This window comes from Harpia harpyja, chromosome 8 (genome assembly GCF_026419915.1).
Source record: "Harpia harpyja isolate bHarHar1 chromosome 8, bHarHar1 primary haplotype, whole genome shotgun sequence".
Taxonomy (NCBI): Eukaryota; Metazoa; Chordata; class Aves; order Accipitriformes; family Accipitridae; genus Harpia; species Harpia harpyja.
In genome coordinates, this window is record NC_068947.1 from 9,624,884 (window position 1) to 9,642,137 (window position 17,254).

At 35.7% G+C, this 17,254-nt stretch overlaps 1 protein-coding gene across 23 annotated transcripts in view; it reads right to left on the minus strand.

Moving 5' to 3' along the window:
* Positions 1-17,254, minus strand: part of CASK (calcium/calmodulin dependent serine protein kinase) — a 245,745-nt gene that overhangs the window by 39,800 nt on the left and 188,691 nt on the right. For all 23 annotated transcript variants that reach the window (XR_008236412.1, XM_052795149.1, XM_052795146.1 and 20 more), the window contains 3 exons: positions 7,266-7,343; positions 5,817-5,897; positions 365-553 (listed from right to left, as the gene is read on the minus strand). Coding sequence is in view for 22 of the 23 variants with exons in the window: in XM_052795149.1 (XP_052651109.1) it covers positions 365-553; positions 5,817-5,897; positions 7,266-7,343 (348 nt within the window). In the remaining variant the exon portion in view is untranslated. The remainder of the gene's footprint in view (positions 1-364; positions 554-5,816; positions 5,898-7,265; positions 7,344-17,254) is intronic.

The window sequence follows — 17,254 nt, forward strand, 5'->3', positions numbered from 1 at the left end:
ATGAAAATAGATACTATTTATAAGTGAAGATGCAATACTTTAATATATGAGCATATAAGATTCTGGTTTATTAAAAATGTAATTTTGTATTGAGGTGCAAAGTGTCCAGTTTGGTTTAAAGCCTAATCTGCTATAAATGCTACAAGGTCATTTTTAAACAAAAAAAGCTCTAGTGGTACAGCAGTAGCATGAATGCACACATAGCATTTTAAGTTAAGGATGTGCACAGGAGGATAAGTATCCACAATGGCTGCTGAACTATTCCAATTATACTGGCAGCCCTACTTCAACGTGCAGAAACTGGCATTAAAATCATTATAATACTGGTACAGAGTCAAGAAAAATACTGAGGTTCCCTCCATACCATTGGTTCATCTGTGTTCTTCTGGAACTGCACCAGTCGAACTCGTGTTACATTCTCCATGTCCATGTCACCGTTGGCGCTTTCTGGAGAATCTCCGTTTAAGTATGGAGAGGTGGGAGGAGGTGTAACTCTCAGCGCTTCATCACTGTAAACTTCATGTGCCACTACATCATGAGTTTGAAGTAAGGCCTAGAGGAGATTATAGCAACAAAATATCAGACTTCCATCATCTCTGATGCCCCCCACTCATTCCTTTAAGTATTTTTGAAGCTTTTCAGAAACTAAAGGAAATCCAAGATATTTGTACCTCACTTTCTATACAGAAACTTTTCCCCTAAAGGATTCTAAGGTAAACTTCAGCAGACTGCAAATGCATACACACATACCTAGCCTTTAAAATCTACATGAGTAAACCTGATTTTCTACTGTAGATACCTCAATGAGAATGATGCTGCTTCCCTCTCCCCTATCTTCTTGACACCTGCAAGGTGTCAGAATTAAGCCATCTTTATTTATGTGCCTAGACACAGAATTAGGAAGCTATCTTTCTGAGCAAACTATTCTATAATAATTACCCTAGTAAAATGGAAAGGTATTCAGATCCCATGGTATTTAATTCTAATAAAGACCGACTGTGGATCGGTACTGACTGAAAGAATGAAATACTGTTGTTTGTTGTTTACTAGCATCACCACTTCGATATTCTCCCCTTCCCCCAGAGCACAGACCCAGCACAACCACATTGAGTTCAAAATCCGTGATAAAAATTACAGTCTAAACCAACAAATTGCTCAAATACTAATTCATCGGTTTTATTCTGTTTCTTGATGCAAAGAATGGTACAACACATAATTGATTAAATGTATTTAAATATCTTTGATAAGCAGAACAACTGATTAAGAACTCTAAGCTAGGGCAAAGACATGAAGCCTGTATAACTGTAAAAAGCCCCATATCATGTCCATTTCACATTTGCATTCAACTTTTAATAAGGAGTATATTATAGCTAGCTTGCTTCTGTCAAAACGCTAAATACAATTTATATGTGAACATGCTAGTTCTACTGCTATAGTAACTCATCAAGGATCAGAGATAGATCCTGCCTCTATACCCAAATGGACGGGTCTTTCAGATAAGGATTGATAAATCAAGCCTAGTTCTTACAATATCTCTACAATAGTAGAGACATCAGCCACCACCACAGTTAGGTCAATCTATATTATAGTTAACATCTTGATAATTTTCATTTAAATGCTCATAGCTCTTAACTTGCAAAATCCATCAATCCTGCAAGGCTTGAGATTGACCATCGAGAATTTTTTTTGGCAGAGAAATCTGACTCTGCAATGTCTTAGTCTTCAATTAAAATGTTTAAGCAGAACTTAAACTGAAAAAAAGTGATAAAAAAAATCCCTACAAGGGGATTTTTATGGCCTCTACAAAATCCTAAATTTGTTCCCAAGGTAGCACTTCTAAAGTGTACTATGTTATAAAAGACAACTTCATAAACAGTTTAAATTCCCTTTCCTCAAATCAGTTTCAAACTATAGTTGGGAATTCAGCATTAAAATGATGGAACGGAATTCCCTAAATTAGCAATGCTCTGCCCACATTCCCTCCTGTTTTTCCAGTGTTTCAAGCCCACCTACACAAATACTGTTTTTAGTTAAATACTAACCTGTATCTGCATTTTCATCTTATTTTGTCAACCACTAAGCTCAAACTCTTAGGTTTAGAGATTCAGTTTAATTCTCATTCTAGTATCTGAAAACTGTTTGCACTTGTCCCAGATAAGAGCAGCCATGTGCAGTCATGCCTTAGCTCTGGCTGTTACAAACCCCATCCATTCTAGGAGTGAGCGTGGTCTTGGCTTTGCACACAAGCACTCTTTAACAGAGTAGGATGACCTTCTGTGCTTCCTTCAGCTCAATCTGCTCAAAGCTACTTACTCAACTTCATGCACCTGCCTGTATCTGTTATACTCTCCACGCTTTAATATTACATTTCTTATGTAATTCAGGGCCTTACATTTGTTTCACATCAAATACTTGCCTTGCTTTACCCTGTATTTTCAGCAATAATATACACCTTGTAGGAGGTTAAAATATGGTAATCTGAACATTTTTAAAGGTTCATAATTATACTAGATGACTTCTGAATGTGTTAACAAAAATTAACACAAATTCAGAAACACCAGATATTAAAGTACAGCAAGCTCAATTTAAACATTGAAAACATTTAATATAAAGGCTGCTATTGGACTTTACTTAGATACTTGTTTTCATGCATTTCTGTTAATTTTGATAATTTAATTCCCCCCCCCATTTCTTTTTCCTTTGCAGAAAATGATAATCCTGCTGAAAATAAGTTTAGTGAGAACAACTGCTTTCTACTATATCGCAGTATCATTGTCTACAAAGAACAGCGTAGGAAGGCAGATGATGATAGATGAAACTTCAATATGTAATTAAGTCTCCTAGTACAGCAAATGTTTCAATTCCTGCCACATACTAAACATATATAATAGAACCTTTTACAGATAATACCTGCACATTTGAAAAACTACTCAAAGTTGTGTAATGGAATAAAAGCTCCTTGAAATTTGTACACAACAAATGAGGTACTTGATAATCTTTTAAAGAATTCTTAAATTAACTATCTGCTGAAAGACCTTTATGCAAAATTTGCACATGTTTCTTTAAATTAAAATGTTAAGCATGTACAGACTAAATTCATAATTTATTCCTGTACCCATAAGGCAAGCAAGGGTGAAACAAATCTAAAACAACAAAAAACTTTGAACTTGAAGATCTCAGTGCCAGTAAGAGTACTTACAAACACATACTTTATTGGCTTTGGTTCTGTAAAGGCCTATACATAGTCTAAGCCACTAACACTGTGTTTAAGTAAACGAGACAGACTATACTCCATTGTCTTCCGATTAGGCATACACATTAGGTAATAATATAAATAATAGTAAAATACTCTGTTATCATACAGGTGTTAATGCACATGATCCTACTTATTACACTTTTATTGCTTCAGTCTCAGTGCATCAGAGCTCAGCAACTTACTAACCAGAGCATTGCTCTGTACAATGTTTGGTAAACACATTGAGTGTAGGCTGACAATATTGTTTTATACAGTTATTTCCTTTCCTAATAGTATCTATTTTAAAGGCTTTGCCTCTGAAGGAAAGTCTGGCAGAATGCCACATATACAAGAATAACTTCGTAAGGTCTGCTACCTTATAAAAGGTGTATCTGGGAGCAGGAGTAGGAATGATGGGAGAGGATGGGATTGCCTCTGACATCTGAAGACTCTTTGGTATCTGCACCCTAAACTTATGGTTCCACAGCAACATATGCTGATTTAACTGCTGCTTTACATGTTTGTGCCATTCCTCCCTAACCCGGATTGTGTGTTTCTGTCCCCTTGCTCATTCTGGCTCTGGCAGCATTCCAGTTGTCCCCAATTCTTTTTGCTAAATGGATAACTGTTTTGTTAAAGCAGTTTTCTACTAGTTTAGCACAGTGCAATACCGAAATGCAGTGTCAGATGAACCTCAGAACAACTGCAAGGGAGAGGATGAAACATGGGGAGAAGGGATGGGACTCCATCAACTAGCAAATTAGCTTGGGATGCCATAGACTAACTTACTGAAATTACTCCTCATCAAAAATATTTGTTAAGGAATTGCAGCTTATTCTTTATAAAAAAATACTTTTAATAGAATTGCAGCAAAAGAATCCTGACAGATGGTTTTAAATTTATGAGGATATCAGGTGGAAATAGATACCAATAAAAGATGATTTCCAACTCACTTTTCCTGTTGCTTGATTTGATACATGAAATTTTTATATGCCACAATCATTTTTATTGATGCCTACTCTGAAAATATACTTAAAAAATGCTCTTTCTTCACAGTGCCTAATGTTTTTGCAATACTGTGTGGTAATTATGCAAAAAAGGTAAATCAAATGAGCCGTCAGACTGAGTACCAGACAGTATTGTTCTTGGGTTTTGTTTTTTTTTTTTTTTTTTTTTAAATCTTTCTTACAATATGGCTGAGTACCATTCCACCTTGTTTTCTGTTCTAGCAGAAACAGAACCTTGTTTTTTGTTCAAGCAAGTATTCCTGTTAAACATTGAACCCGATTTGTTACAGACTTCAGGATAGGTATCATCTCCAGGCAATGACATATCAGTGTGTTGCTGAGTACAACATAAAAAGCCAATGTCTGCATTAGCAATTAGTGCAATGAAATAGGAATGAATCAACAAGTAAAACCATTGGGTTAGTGAGGACCCGATGTACGCACTGAATGCATTGCAGGAGTTTTTACTTCTGACCAGCTTCCATCTTGCCCTGTGGACTGAATGCCCATCAGCTGCTGGATTACACTGGCTTCTGGCGTATATCTTCGAGTATAATTTTATCTGAAAGGAGTCTAGTTTGCATGCTCCAAGACCCTTACATGATACCAGCCAAAGCATTGTAAGGGGACAATCAGGAGATTCATTTCAAAAACACACTCCTGATCTGATTTAAAGTACTAAAAAAAATGCACCCAAAGCTACAGTGGCCATCAAAAGAACACACTGGGACATGCAGCTATCCAGATTTCATCTTATACCTGAATATGAGGTTGGTTTCAGCTCACTCTTTCCTGGAAATTAGGTTTATCCTTCAGACTTACAGTAATTCAGCTTTCAGGTAAGCCAATTCCACAAAGCCCCCTGCATATAATCCTTGTGTTAGGGAAAGTCAAATTCACGATTTTAAACCAACAATAGTGTATAGCAGATTTAAGCAAATGCTTTTATTTCTGAACTTACGAACTTCATCCACAGCATAAACAAAAGAAATCCTTTAAGCAGTTTCAAAAGACTGGACTTCAGTAACTTGAACCAAGCTATTAAGCAGTCACATCCCTGAACTTAGGACAATTACTGCCCACAAATCAGGTTTGTGAAACAGACACAGAAGGAGTTGATATGTAACACAAATTCACTAGACTGTACAAGCTATCGATTTATTGTAAAATAACGATAAATAAACACTTATTCTGCAATGAATTCACACACCTTTATCCTAACAAGACCTTGGAAAAAAGGAAGATCTCAGCTCTACCTGCAGACATCCAAAAGGATTCATTCTTCTTTCCATGTGCAACACAGCCCCCGCAAAAAGACAGTGAAACTGCTCCATAATTAGATTACTCCAAACTGTTGACAGTTTTCAGCACAGTAATGGGGACCAATAGTAGTAATAATAATAATTATTTTGCCAGATCAGCGCATTAGAAATATTTATTAATAGGCCTATTGTATTGTACGCAGTTTCATCACTTGCAGATTTTAGGTAGAACTTACTGAACTTAAGTTTTCTAATATAAAAAATATCAACCCCCCCCCCCCCCCCAAACCAACAAGAGTAGCATTTGCTTACCATGAAATGAGGTTGTGTTAAAATACGCTTTAGCTCCTTTGCATCATTGTTCTCTGGGTAACATGAAATTTCTTCCAATACCTGCAAAATAAGCAGGAGAAATGCCCATAGTAACTTTCTTTTAAATAAAGCTATTAATCTAACAAATGAAAACCCTCACTGGTCTGTCAGAATACCTCCAAGTAATTATACAAAAGAATATTTTTTGATAGGGAAGGGCTTAGGAGAATGTGCCCTCCCCACCCCCTCAAGAGAATTTAATACCTCATTTCAATTTTCTTTCTGAGAGAGATTAAAGCAGAAATTTGAAGGAAACAGTTGCTCTTTTTTCAATGGACAGCATTCCTCCAACAGCTAAATATATGGAGACAGAAATGAAGTGCTAATAGGTGACACACGTCACCACCACCAATTGCTACTTTCACACATGGTCTCAATTTATTAAAACAATCAGTTTAAAAGCAGAATTAAAAATACTCATAAAACCTTCTCTCCACAAATTAAATTGTCAAAGACATCAAGTGTAGGTGGTCCACCTGCTACCCTACCTCCAAGCTCCAGATTTTATAAAATCAGAGTCATATTTCAGCTTATCATTGGGGGAAGGAGGAAGGAGTAAATAAGCTTTAACTCAGTTGCCTGCAACCTGATACTTACACCTTTATTTTCACATGTAACTACTTGGACAACAAAAGCAGAGTATTTTGGTTCTGGAAGCACCTCCAAGGATTAACTGCCAGAAAATTTTGCAGAATAGGACTTCAGGGTGTCTATCAGTGTGACTTCAGTTATTAAATAGTGTTTTAAAGTCTTCCTGTTCATTCTATTTTAATAGCACTATAAACAGTGTTTTCCTATGACATTACCCCCAACAACTGTACTTATTTATACTGATAATAGATAATACAACTATTTTTTTTTTACTACTTGCAATAAACAAACAAATAAAATACTATCTGTCAGGTATAAGAATTAAGAACATCTGTGTCTATTTATCATTCACCTTAACGGGCCACCTTCATTGCATTTTTAGGTCTGCTCTTCTTAGAACTACCTATGATAAACTTTGTTTTTCAATTTAAAAAGCTGATACCTAGAAATATATCTTTTTTTGTGACTAAGTCATATAAATGTGAAACTTCTGCTGCAGATAAATAAACTGAACATGAAAGATACTGCATTTACCCAACAGGAGTATTCCTTCTAATACCACTATTGTTGCAGGAAAGGTTAAATGATGAAACTGAGTAATATATAATCCTTACAGACATAATGGAATTTTGCAAGTTTATGCAACTTGTTATGTAACTTAAGTAAGCAATGGTAGAATTCCAGAAATAATTCAGATTATGAACCAGAATACATATCAGTATCTTAATGAAGAAAAAACTGTTCCATTTTAAATACAATCAAACTTTCAAAGTAAAAAATATATTTGAAAGCCATTACCTCTTTGGCTCTCTGTACAGCATCACTTGGGGGATTCCTGATTTGTGGTGAAGATTTTGTGTTTATTTTGTCATAAAGCTGAAATAACAAGAAAACAAACTACTGAAATCATATGCTACTTTACAGAAAGTAAAGATGAGCGCTAACAATAGCCTGCTTATGTTATCATGACAAAGATGATTGTTAAACTGCAAGAACCACAGATGTTCTGTATACAAAATCTAGCAGCTTAGGGTTTTGGCTTTTCATTTTTAAACATTTCCTGATTTGAACAGTGCCATAGATTCAGAGTTCATAGGATGACATGGGAAAGTTCAAGAGGTTAAGGGATTCTGCAAACCTCCCATGCTTTTTCCACAGATTTACAGAAACTATATTCTTCTACTAGAAGTGATCCTATGAATCTTGAATAAATGCTGTAAATCATACATTCTGCTATAAAATCAAATTAATCTGCATATCCCACTTTTCTCAATAAATCAAATCATCAGACATTCCACACAGTAATTTAAATAAACCTCAGAACATGGGAAAATGCTCTTGAAGATAGAATGCTACAAAAGCCAAAGTCTTTGGAGAAGAGAAACCCAAACCTTTGCAAGAAAGAGTGCTCACAAAAAAGAGTACCCTTCTTTTACTAGGATTTTCTATTAAACAGAAGAATGCCAATGTATTTAAATAGGAAATCGTAAACCTCCCAGGTTAATTATTTTTTTTAAAAAACTTTTAAAAACCCCCTCAACTACGCAAAACACAATAGCAAAAGATCTATCTTCAGCTTCAAATCAAAGGTAGATATTACAGGCTCTCTTTCATACAAACCTAACAGATTGTGCATGTTATAAAGGAATAAACGTATACTTAAGAATAAACAGGCACTGTAATAAGTACTATTTTCAAACAAAAAACTTTTGGCTTACATTTCAAACAATATAAAGATGGTCATGCCTGTAATTATTTCCTATTTATGTTAGACTACTACTTTGAAATATAAGACAGGAAAAAGATACAAACCCCTATTTTTAGGATATTAGAGAAATTTTTATCACAATGAGGGTGGTGAAACACTGCAACAAGTTGCCCAGGGAAGTTGTGGAATCTCTCAACTTTGGAAACACTCAAAACTCAACTGAAATTCAAAATAGTAAATACACAAGGGACTCTATAACACTTTCAGCAAATCCTAACACTGTAAAGGATGAGTTGACAAGAACCCCCCCATTTAGGCTGCTCAGCAAGGAGTTCTCAGGAGCCTCCTCTGAGAAGCTTACGGCTCCATTGTTTGGCTGAGGACGGCCTCAGATGTTTGAAAAAGGGAATCTTGTCGAACTACAGAAGTGCCCTCTTCTCTTTCTCACATGAAATACCATTTGGTTTTAGAAGAGATGTAAATTGCAATAAACGCAATCCAATATCATCATAATTTTCCTTGTGTTCCTTAACAATCTAATGCACATGTTGAACATTTCAAGTCCATATGCAAATAAATACAAAAAGAGGAAACAATGTCACTTCCAAAAACATTGCCTGTAGGACAGTTATACCACTATCTCGAGGAAATAAAAGTAGAAAAGTCAAGCTAAATCAGTTTCTTCCCCATCTGACAACTTCACCTTGTGCTGCCAAAACACTGCTGTACTCAACAGTTTAAGCAGCCTTGACCATTGTTGAAGTTTTTAAAACAAAAGCTTTCTGCTAGCTTATAGTTCAGGAGATACTTTAGTTGCGTACACAATGATTTGTTTTTACCTTATCTTAAATAAGTTAAGAAAACCTACCCAAACTCCAGCAACTCCAAATTATTAAGTATCACATTTTTACACCGATTAAGAAACTGCATCAAGCACTGTTTACTGAGTAAAGTGCAGTAGGAGCTGTTGAAAATGCATGATACCCAACATGAATATAATTGAATTTATTTTTCTAAAACTCACACACGCATCCTGTTTAAGATTAATGAAATCACAGAAAAGTTAGCATGAAAATATTTTTATTAGTTATTTCTAGCAATTGTTTAAAAGCTAAGCTGCTGAAGTTGCTGATTTCACTCAAGTCGCTGTGTTATTGTGATCCAAAACAACCGGCAGTTTACAGAAACAACTTTTTCTCACTATCATGGCAAAGTTATCTTCTGAGATTAGGAAGGAGGCAAAAAGGAAAGCAGGAAGCAAAGTGACTCTAAGAATGTTTCGAAAAAAATCAAGGCAAAGTTCAGACTAAACAAGGGTGCATTTATTTTTCCGTAGCGCCTTCATGCTGAGGCATGGCACTTAAATGTCATCTTCCAGGACTGTTACTTACTGAGATTTGCTTCCAAGGCACCAAACCATTAGGAGCGACTCTGACAGTACTTAAAAGAAAAACCTTCACGTTTGCATTAAGGCTTTAAGCCTATATATTACCCAAGCCATGGGATCCATTCATTGTTTCTGGAGGTAGAAGACAGCCTCAACTAGAGAAAGGATGTATTTTTGGTAGCTTCACCAGCACAAGCAGATCTGTTCCAGAGAATCTATTTGGGTACTCTACCTCCAAAGCTCATTATAGTGGAAGGCACTCATTCCAGGGTCTAATGGAAAGACTATGCGAACAGCCTACACTGCATTACATTTTTACCATGAGTATAATGTGTTTTTCTCTAAAGTATTATCCAATCTTAACTCTAAAAAGCAAGAAGCAAACAAAACCCACGATAACTCTGAAAAGAAACTTGAACCTCCACAACTTGACATGCATTTTAAAATGGTAAATTCCTAATTAAAACCAGGGACATTTCATGAAGGTACGATTTAAGGAAAAAAGAAATACACTTTTTCATTTGTTTAACTGGGACACCATTACTTTAACCTCTGCATGCAAGGAAAAAGAAAAGTGTATTTTCTGCCCAAATAAAAGACCGTACATCTAAGAACAAAGAATACAAATAATACTTGCAAGAGGGGGCACTATCTTGGCAGGGGGAAGGAGGAATCTCAGGCAGTCAGAAAGCATAAAGTCAGCTATGTATGAGTTTCTCCCAGGGAAGACAACAGCCAAATGCCATACCATAAGACAATATCAACTAAGAAATAAGACTGGTATATGTGTTTGTGGCATGCCCACAATAGATCACTGTTCAGTTCTACATTCAAAATACAGGAAAGATGTCAAGAGGCAGAGTACTCAGAAAACACTTTCCAAAAAGATCAATCATCTCTCCCCGCTAGTATAACAAAATGCTTAAGGAAGACAGAAGTTTGATAAAATAAGGGAATTCAGTTTAAATGACAAAACTATCACATGATCTGAGTGAAAGGAAGTAGTCAGGACAAACTCAGAGTAGAATTAAAGCACCGATATCAACATTGCAGGTAATTAAGGGTCTAATTCATTTACTCTCTTGGGAATTTTTTAAAAAAATCAGAAACACGTGTTTTTTAAATGATACACTCTGATTCAATTTAGTTCATGGAGTTTCTAGCTTACAAGGGGACCAGGCTACATAATTAAAATTGCCACTCCTAGCCACATATTCTATAAACAGATTAACCTTTAAAATTTCACTGTAAATAATTTATTTTGTAATTTGTTGGAAAATGATATCTATATCACTAAAACTGCTGTTTTATGCATTATTCTAAAGCAAGCCAATAGCAGTAGTAGAAAGATTTATTTCTGTATGTGAAGTTATCAATGGTCAAAGATCTCCACATGAGAAGATCCAAATGACATACAGAAAAATGTAGTTTGTCAATTCCTGTACAATATTTTTGAAGCACACATTCTAGATGTTCAGCTAGTTGTGCTCTACCTCTGTGCTCTGAATTTTAAAACAGGAGCTGACCGTGGCTTTCATCATGTCAAGGTTTTTTTGTCTTATAGATGGGCCACAAATTCTTAGGTTTTAATTGTGGTTCTTGAAATGATGGTGAACACTGTCTTGACCTAAAACTGTTTTTAACCCCGTTTTAACAACAAACCAGCTGTACTTACATACTGACATTTGATGTCAGCAACAGAAAAATTTCCTAGTGGAGACAACCAGTATTGTTACCAAACTGTCTCAGTGTCTATTTTCATATCTCATCTGGAAACGACCTTTTGTTCAGGCCACGCAATTTCGCTCTGGTATAATGCATTATGACACTAAATTATCTTGGAGAGTAGTGGCACAAATTACAACACACAAGACAAATGTAATTATTGCACACTAAAGACAGTAAAATGACAAGACTGTTTTCAAATCTATAAATACATATAAAGCAAACCCCCATGAACCATTTATCTTGTTCAGGTTCACATGTCATTATGTATTTCTAATGCATCCTTAAGAGAAATGAAAATAATATTATGTACAAGATTGTATCAGAAGTACTATTTCTACATTAACTGTTTATGTACTCAAAGCAAAAATAAGAATACAACCAAGATATGTATCTTTAAAAACATCTGAAGTAATAAGTAAACCCAGAAACAAAGGAAGTATTAGTACCTCTTAGTACTTGTTTTATATTTAAATTTTTCAATATACCATTTCAACAATGCTTTCACAGAATTTTTTTTGACATTAAAAAAAAAGTCTGGTTCTAAACTGTCTCTTGTTTGGTATGTACTTGTGTAAACAGAAGGACGAATCCAGGATATTATTTTGTATCTCTCACTTCCAATTTTAGTAATTGTGTGTTCAGTCTGGTCAGAAATTTTTAGCATTATGTTATTAAGCCTATTTCAAAAAACTCTAACAAATATTAGTCTTTACTGGTTACAGAAGATTATTAGAAGCTTTCCGACAGAACGTAGCAGAAGCTGGTAAGAGGAACAAAACTTACACCATGCATTAATGCACCAGAACTGGTGAAGCAGTCCTACCTTCTTTGCAATCTTTGAAAAAAGACTGTTTTGCAATACTTTTCAAGTATTTTTGCACTTAAAAAATAGCTATAGCAGAAGCAATTTAGAAGAAGGAATTTACAGCTCCATAATTCGTCTCTGAAAGCATCTGAATTAATGTGTCTAAATGAAACCTCTAAAGAAGAACATTTGTTCCCCTGGACATAAGAATCCAACACACCTTTACACAAATGTTTTACAAAATGTTTAAGAAAAATCTGTTTGCATGCATCACAGATTAAAGTAAACATGACAATTGCAGCCAGGCTTTATATACTCCTGTGGTACGGAACACATTACTATGTTCAGTTAGCTACACAATTTTAATCACAGAAAACCAGCCTGTTTACAATGCTGTTGTCTTTCAGCAGCCCTGCAACTCTAAGTCCTTCAGGGACCATACCAAAGGTGGTTTCTTGTGGAACAGAATGAACTGGTTCATTCTTCACTGTCCTCAACAGAATGCTTTTCTATGTAATACTAACAGACTTTCAGCAGGGCAAAATCTCTATGTGCCCTAACAATGGGCTTTCTTTTTGCTGGGATGCTCCAATTTCAAGCAAATAACCCTGCCCCCTCACCCCAGTAGCCCAACCTCCAACAATTTCACTCAGCAATAAGCATAAACATAACAATTGAAAATTTCTAATAATGAAAAAAAAATTGTTGTAAAATGCCACAGCAATTGTAACCTTTGGAATTTCCAGACTTTTGAATACTTTGCATCTCAGTCTCACTCCTCAGCACCAGTTCTTCTGCATTTGCTACAAGAAAATCAAAATTAAGAGCTTGCTCTAGAAAAGCTTAACAATCACAACTGATATATTAAGAAAACTTGATATAACAAACATAAATTGACATAATAGCTAATTAACAGAGTAGTACTGCTTCTTAAAAAGACAAGTTTTGCTTTAAATTTTGCATGCTAGAACACAAATGCTATAAAGAGAATACCCACAACAAGTCAAGTAGTGTCACTATCAGTTGACCAGCTTTTGCAGGAGTCGAGACTTTGTCTTCTGCCTGTATAAAGGGAATTCGTTTCTTCTGATATTTAAAAGCAGACAGCGCAAAGCCTAATCTGCAATCAGGGAGGCGAGTCAAAACAACACACTGTTCTCTTCTGACTAGTTTTTCAGATGTGCAGAAATTCCTTTTTAACCATTTCCTGTAAGAGGAGTCAGAATACTGTCTGAACACAACCCCCATTCAATGTCACACTGAAAAATCTAGATACATCACAACTAGCAGAAATTTCGCATCACTGTCTGGTCTAATCTTGAATGTAATCAAAGTTAGATCACACAGTGAAATCAGTAAGTATTTTATCTATCCAAAATCTGGAAGTTTCTGTGATGCAAACGAGAAACTTTTGTTAAGACAAGAGTTACTGTACTGCTAGTGCATAAAACCCCATGATTTTTCAACACAAATACACATTTTGTGAGGATTCAGTTAATTCAGACAGATACTGGGTTGCCAACCTCAAACATTAAATCCTTGAATTGAAACATCTAAAAATAATCATTAAAACATGTCCTTATATATTTGACTTTTGCTTTCTGAACAATATAACCATATGCAATACAGTGATATTAGAGGACTGTTTTTCATCACTTTTAGGTTTTTGTACCATCTAAAAATTCTCAGGTGGGTTTGCTGCCCCTTGCACAGCAACATTTACTAACAAATAGGCTTGTTGCTCTGTTACCTTTCACAGCTCCCTATCGTGGTACTCCATTTACCCAGAGGTTTCATGTGCTGCAAGTCTGAAAGAAATCCATGACCTACTGTATGAAAATTCACAAGCAGTAATAAAGAGCCACTTAGATAATTGATAGACCACTTCATTCTTTCTTCTGCTAGTTCTGTTTCACATCCCCTTTTCCATGCAAAATGTTATAACCTTCCCATGGGTGCCTCTTTCCCTGGGATTCTATACCCTCAAGGAAACACATCCCTGAAGGTAACAATTCCTACTGGAAAACACATTGAGTAACAAGGTCACAGTCAGCAGGGGCTTTATCTTCAACTTTGTTTAAAGACAGTTTGTTCTTTTAAACCCTCTGTTTTTCACTGCTAAGGACTGTGCCTGAAGCTCACTGTTACCATTTTAGCATCAGTGACCTAACATTCATTTCCCAGCATAATTCTACAGCATGTTACAGTCCCGTCCCATGTGAAAGTCCAAAGCATATTTAAGACTCTACTTTGTGACCTCTAGAGCATTACACGTTACAGCCCTCCACAGCTTCAAACTTTTTTCTGTGTGATACACTTATTGTAGAATCGGAGTATGATCAACCTTTGCATTCAAGTTCCTTACACAGTGAAACACTGTGCAGTTAAACAGCGAACAAAACTACTTCAATAGAAGGTTTCAGGAAGCAGTTTATCAGCTAAAATAAGATTCCCTGAGACAGTATTCACAGAACAAGACAGTCTGAAGCAGTACATTAATTCTGTCTGAACAGACAAGTGTTTGCTTCTCTCCAGCCACAGAACTGACAGCTGCCATCACTGCAGCTTGCTACTTCAGGCACTCAGACTTTCAGTAACCCTGAGAGAGGTTATACTAATTTGAAATACTCGAATTCTTTCTACATATTCACATTCATGCAAAACATAAATTATTTTTTATGTAAAAAACTTCTTGTAGTAGCAAAGAGAACCCCAAATTTCACTTTAATTTTGATTATTTAGGTGATAGAATGGAAATATACATATTCTTCTTTTCTTTTTCAGAGGAACTTTTATCTGCAAAAGGTAGGCCAACTGTAATTTGTTTTGAAAGTCATCTGTATTCTTACATATTTATAATGTGTTACTTGTAGAACAGAGTTACACTTGCTCCTACCTGTGTCAGAAATGAACATAAACCCAGATCTTCTTAGGCCTTTACCTACAACAGCGGGTAAGAAGAAATGATGCCAGGTAAACTCAATCAGCCCCATGGAATTTCAACTTTTACTCCAAGCTGCTTCCTTTTTTTGGCACCATTCCACATTTGGGCTTCTTCACTTGTTTTATTTTAAATCAAGAACTTTTGGGGGGAAGAAGAGGGGAGAGGAAACCCAATCAAATTGGGCAAAACATTTTTCTCTGTGTATTAGTTCAATTCCTACTGCATATGATTGGCAAACAATTGTCTTCTACAGAGTGACAAATTTCATTGTATTGCATACACAAAACCTGAAATTCTGACCATGCAAAACTGACACACCAATGAAGCTAAATGCCAACTGGAATTTGTTTAATACATGTTAGCAGGATGTGAATAACCACATTTCTGATGCTCACAGAGGATATTACATGTTTTTTAGTGGTCGATGCCTTACTACTGGAGAAGGAGGAAATATGTTCTACTTCAAGAACTGCTATAATAAAATTCCTTGACTGTTCAGTGTGCTATACATGACAACAAACACTGCCTGTCAGATGTGGTCCTACTGAGTTATCAGAACACCATCTTAGCAAAGCACAAACCATCAAGGTTCATTCTACTGAGGATGAATATAAATTAAAGGACAGATATGGTCCTTTGTGGATCGATGGACAGATATGGTAACCGTTTTATTAAGGTGGAACCCTGAAACGATCGTAGGCTTCCTTTCAGAGGGAAAACACATCCCCCCAACCCTGAAGAAGTGCACGGCCGAAGGACCGTGTATGCCTTGCCTTCATAGTAATCCAAGGGGTAAAAAGGAACCCAGAAAGAAATCCTCCTCATTGCCTTCACAGTGTCTGTCTATTGGTGGCAATTTGGTTACATGACAGTTGGAAGGAAAGCTGGCAATAGGCATAGATACCAAGAGGCATTACATATGTTAGCACTCAATATTTTATCATCTAAATCTTGCATTGACGTATTTTGTACACTTGGAAACACCAGGGGAACTAGAAGGTTAAGGTATAGAGCATTGAAAAGGTTTTCCATTTTGTTATGTAGCTAAATGTTGGGATATCTGTTGTAACTATCTTTTGACCAAAACTTAAAAAAGTGAAAATGTATCCAAGTTTAAATTAGCTTAATAGGTTACAATCCTGTAGCAAAACTGCAGGCAGTCATGAACTGTGGGAAATCACACAAAGTTCAATCTGAAACTAAGCCTATACAAATCTGTGCAGCTCCATACACTAAATCCACTGCACTTATATATGTGGGCATAACCATTTTTTGACTGTAGTTCTTATACTGCTAGTTTGGACAAGCAGCAATTTTAGCTTTTAAAATGATAAAGGAAATATTTCTACTTATGTGTATTACGTGGCACATTGCTTTTTACAGTCTTCATAGAACACCAAATATTTTCACAATTTGCTCTAAATCAATCTTGATCTAATTTTATTTTTTAAACTGATATAGTTAAGCGGATTCAGAGACACACTTATGCTTATACTGGTTCACACCACATGGTCAAGTGTCAAGATGTTCAGTAATATCTGACTTGTATGTTCTATTTCTTTAAAGAGGCTAACTGTTTACCTTCAGCATTCATGAGCTATGGACAATTCTTAGCTCTATTGTAGAACGTATTGTTTTTTTGCAGAAATTACCATGTGCTATGCACCTACTCTGTAAATTCAAAGCCTTCACACTTCAGAGGTAAAAGAGCTGAGGAAAAGACTATGTTCTTACAAAATAAACTGCAGGTTGTGTGCTTTTTTTTTCCACAACTGTTCTTTTAAATTGTGCCTCTTGATTTGCTTCATAGTTACCAAGAAGGGTTTTTTTTTTTTGTGTCACGGAAGTAATGATGATAAACAGTTACGCTACTCCTCAAAATCACACAAGACATTATTTCATGTATAATGAATCCAGACTCCAGTACCTGACAGCATTATATTTCACTATAAATTAGGACTCTAACCTAGTAATTTGTCTCATATTTTAAGAAAAACCCATATTAATAGTCATCATAAAAATTATATTGACTGTAAAAGCTGCAGTTCTCAACAAGTGATAGCAGATGTTAAAAGATATGCCAGACAGTACATGTACGTAGCTTGCCAAAGAGGAAGAGGTTGCAATTTAGCAAAATTCTAGATCATATGCGATACATGTAGGTAAACATATGTTCTCTCAAATTGCAAAGTGTGGTAAGCAAAGCCTGGTATTG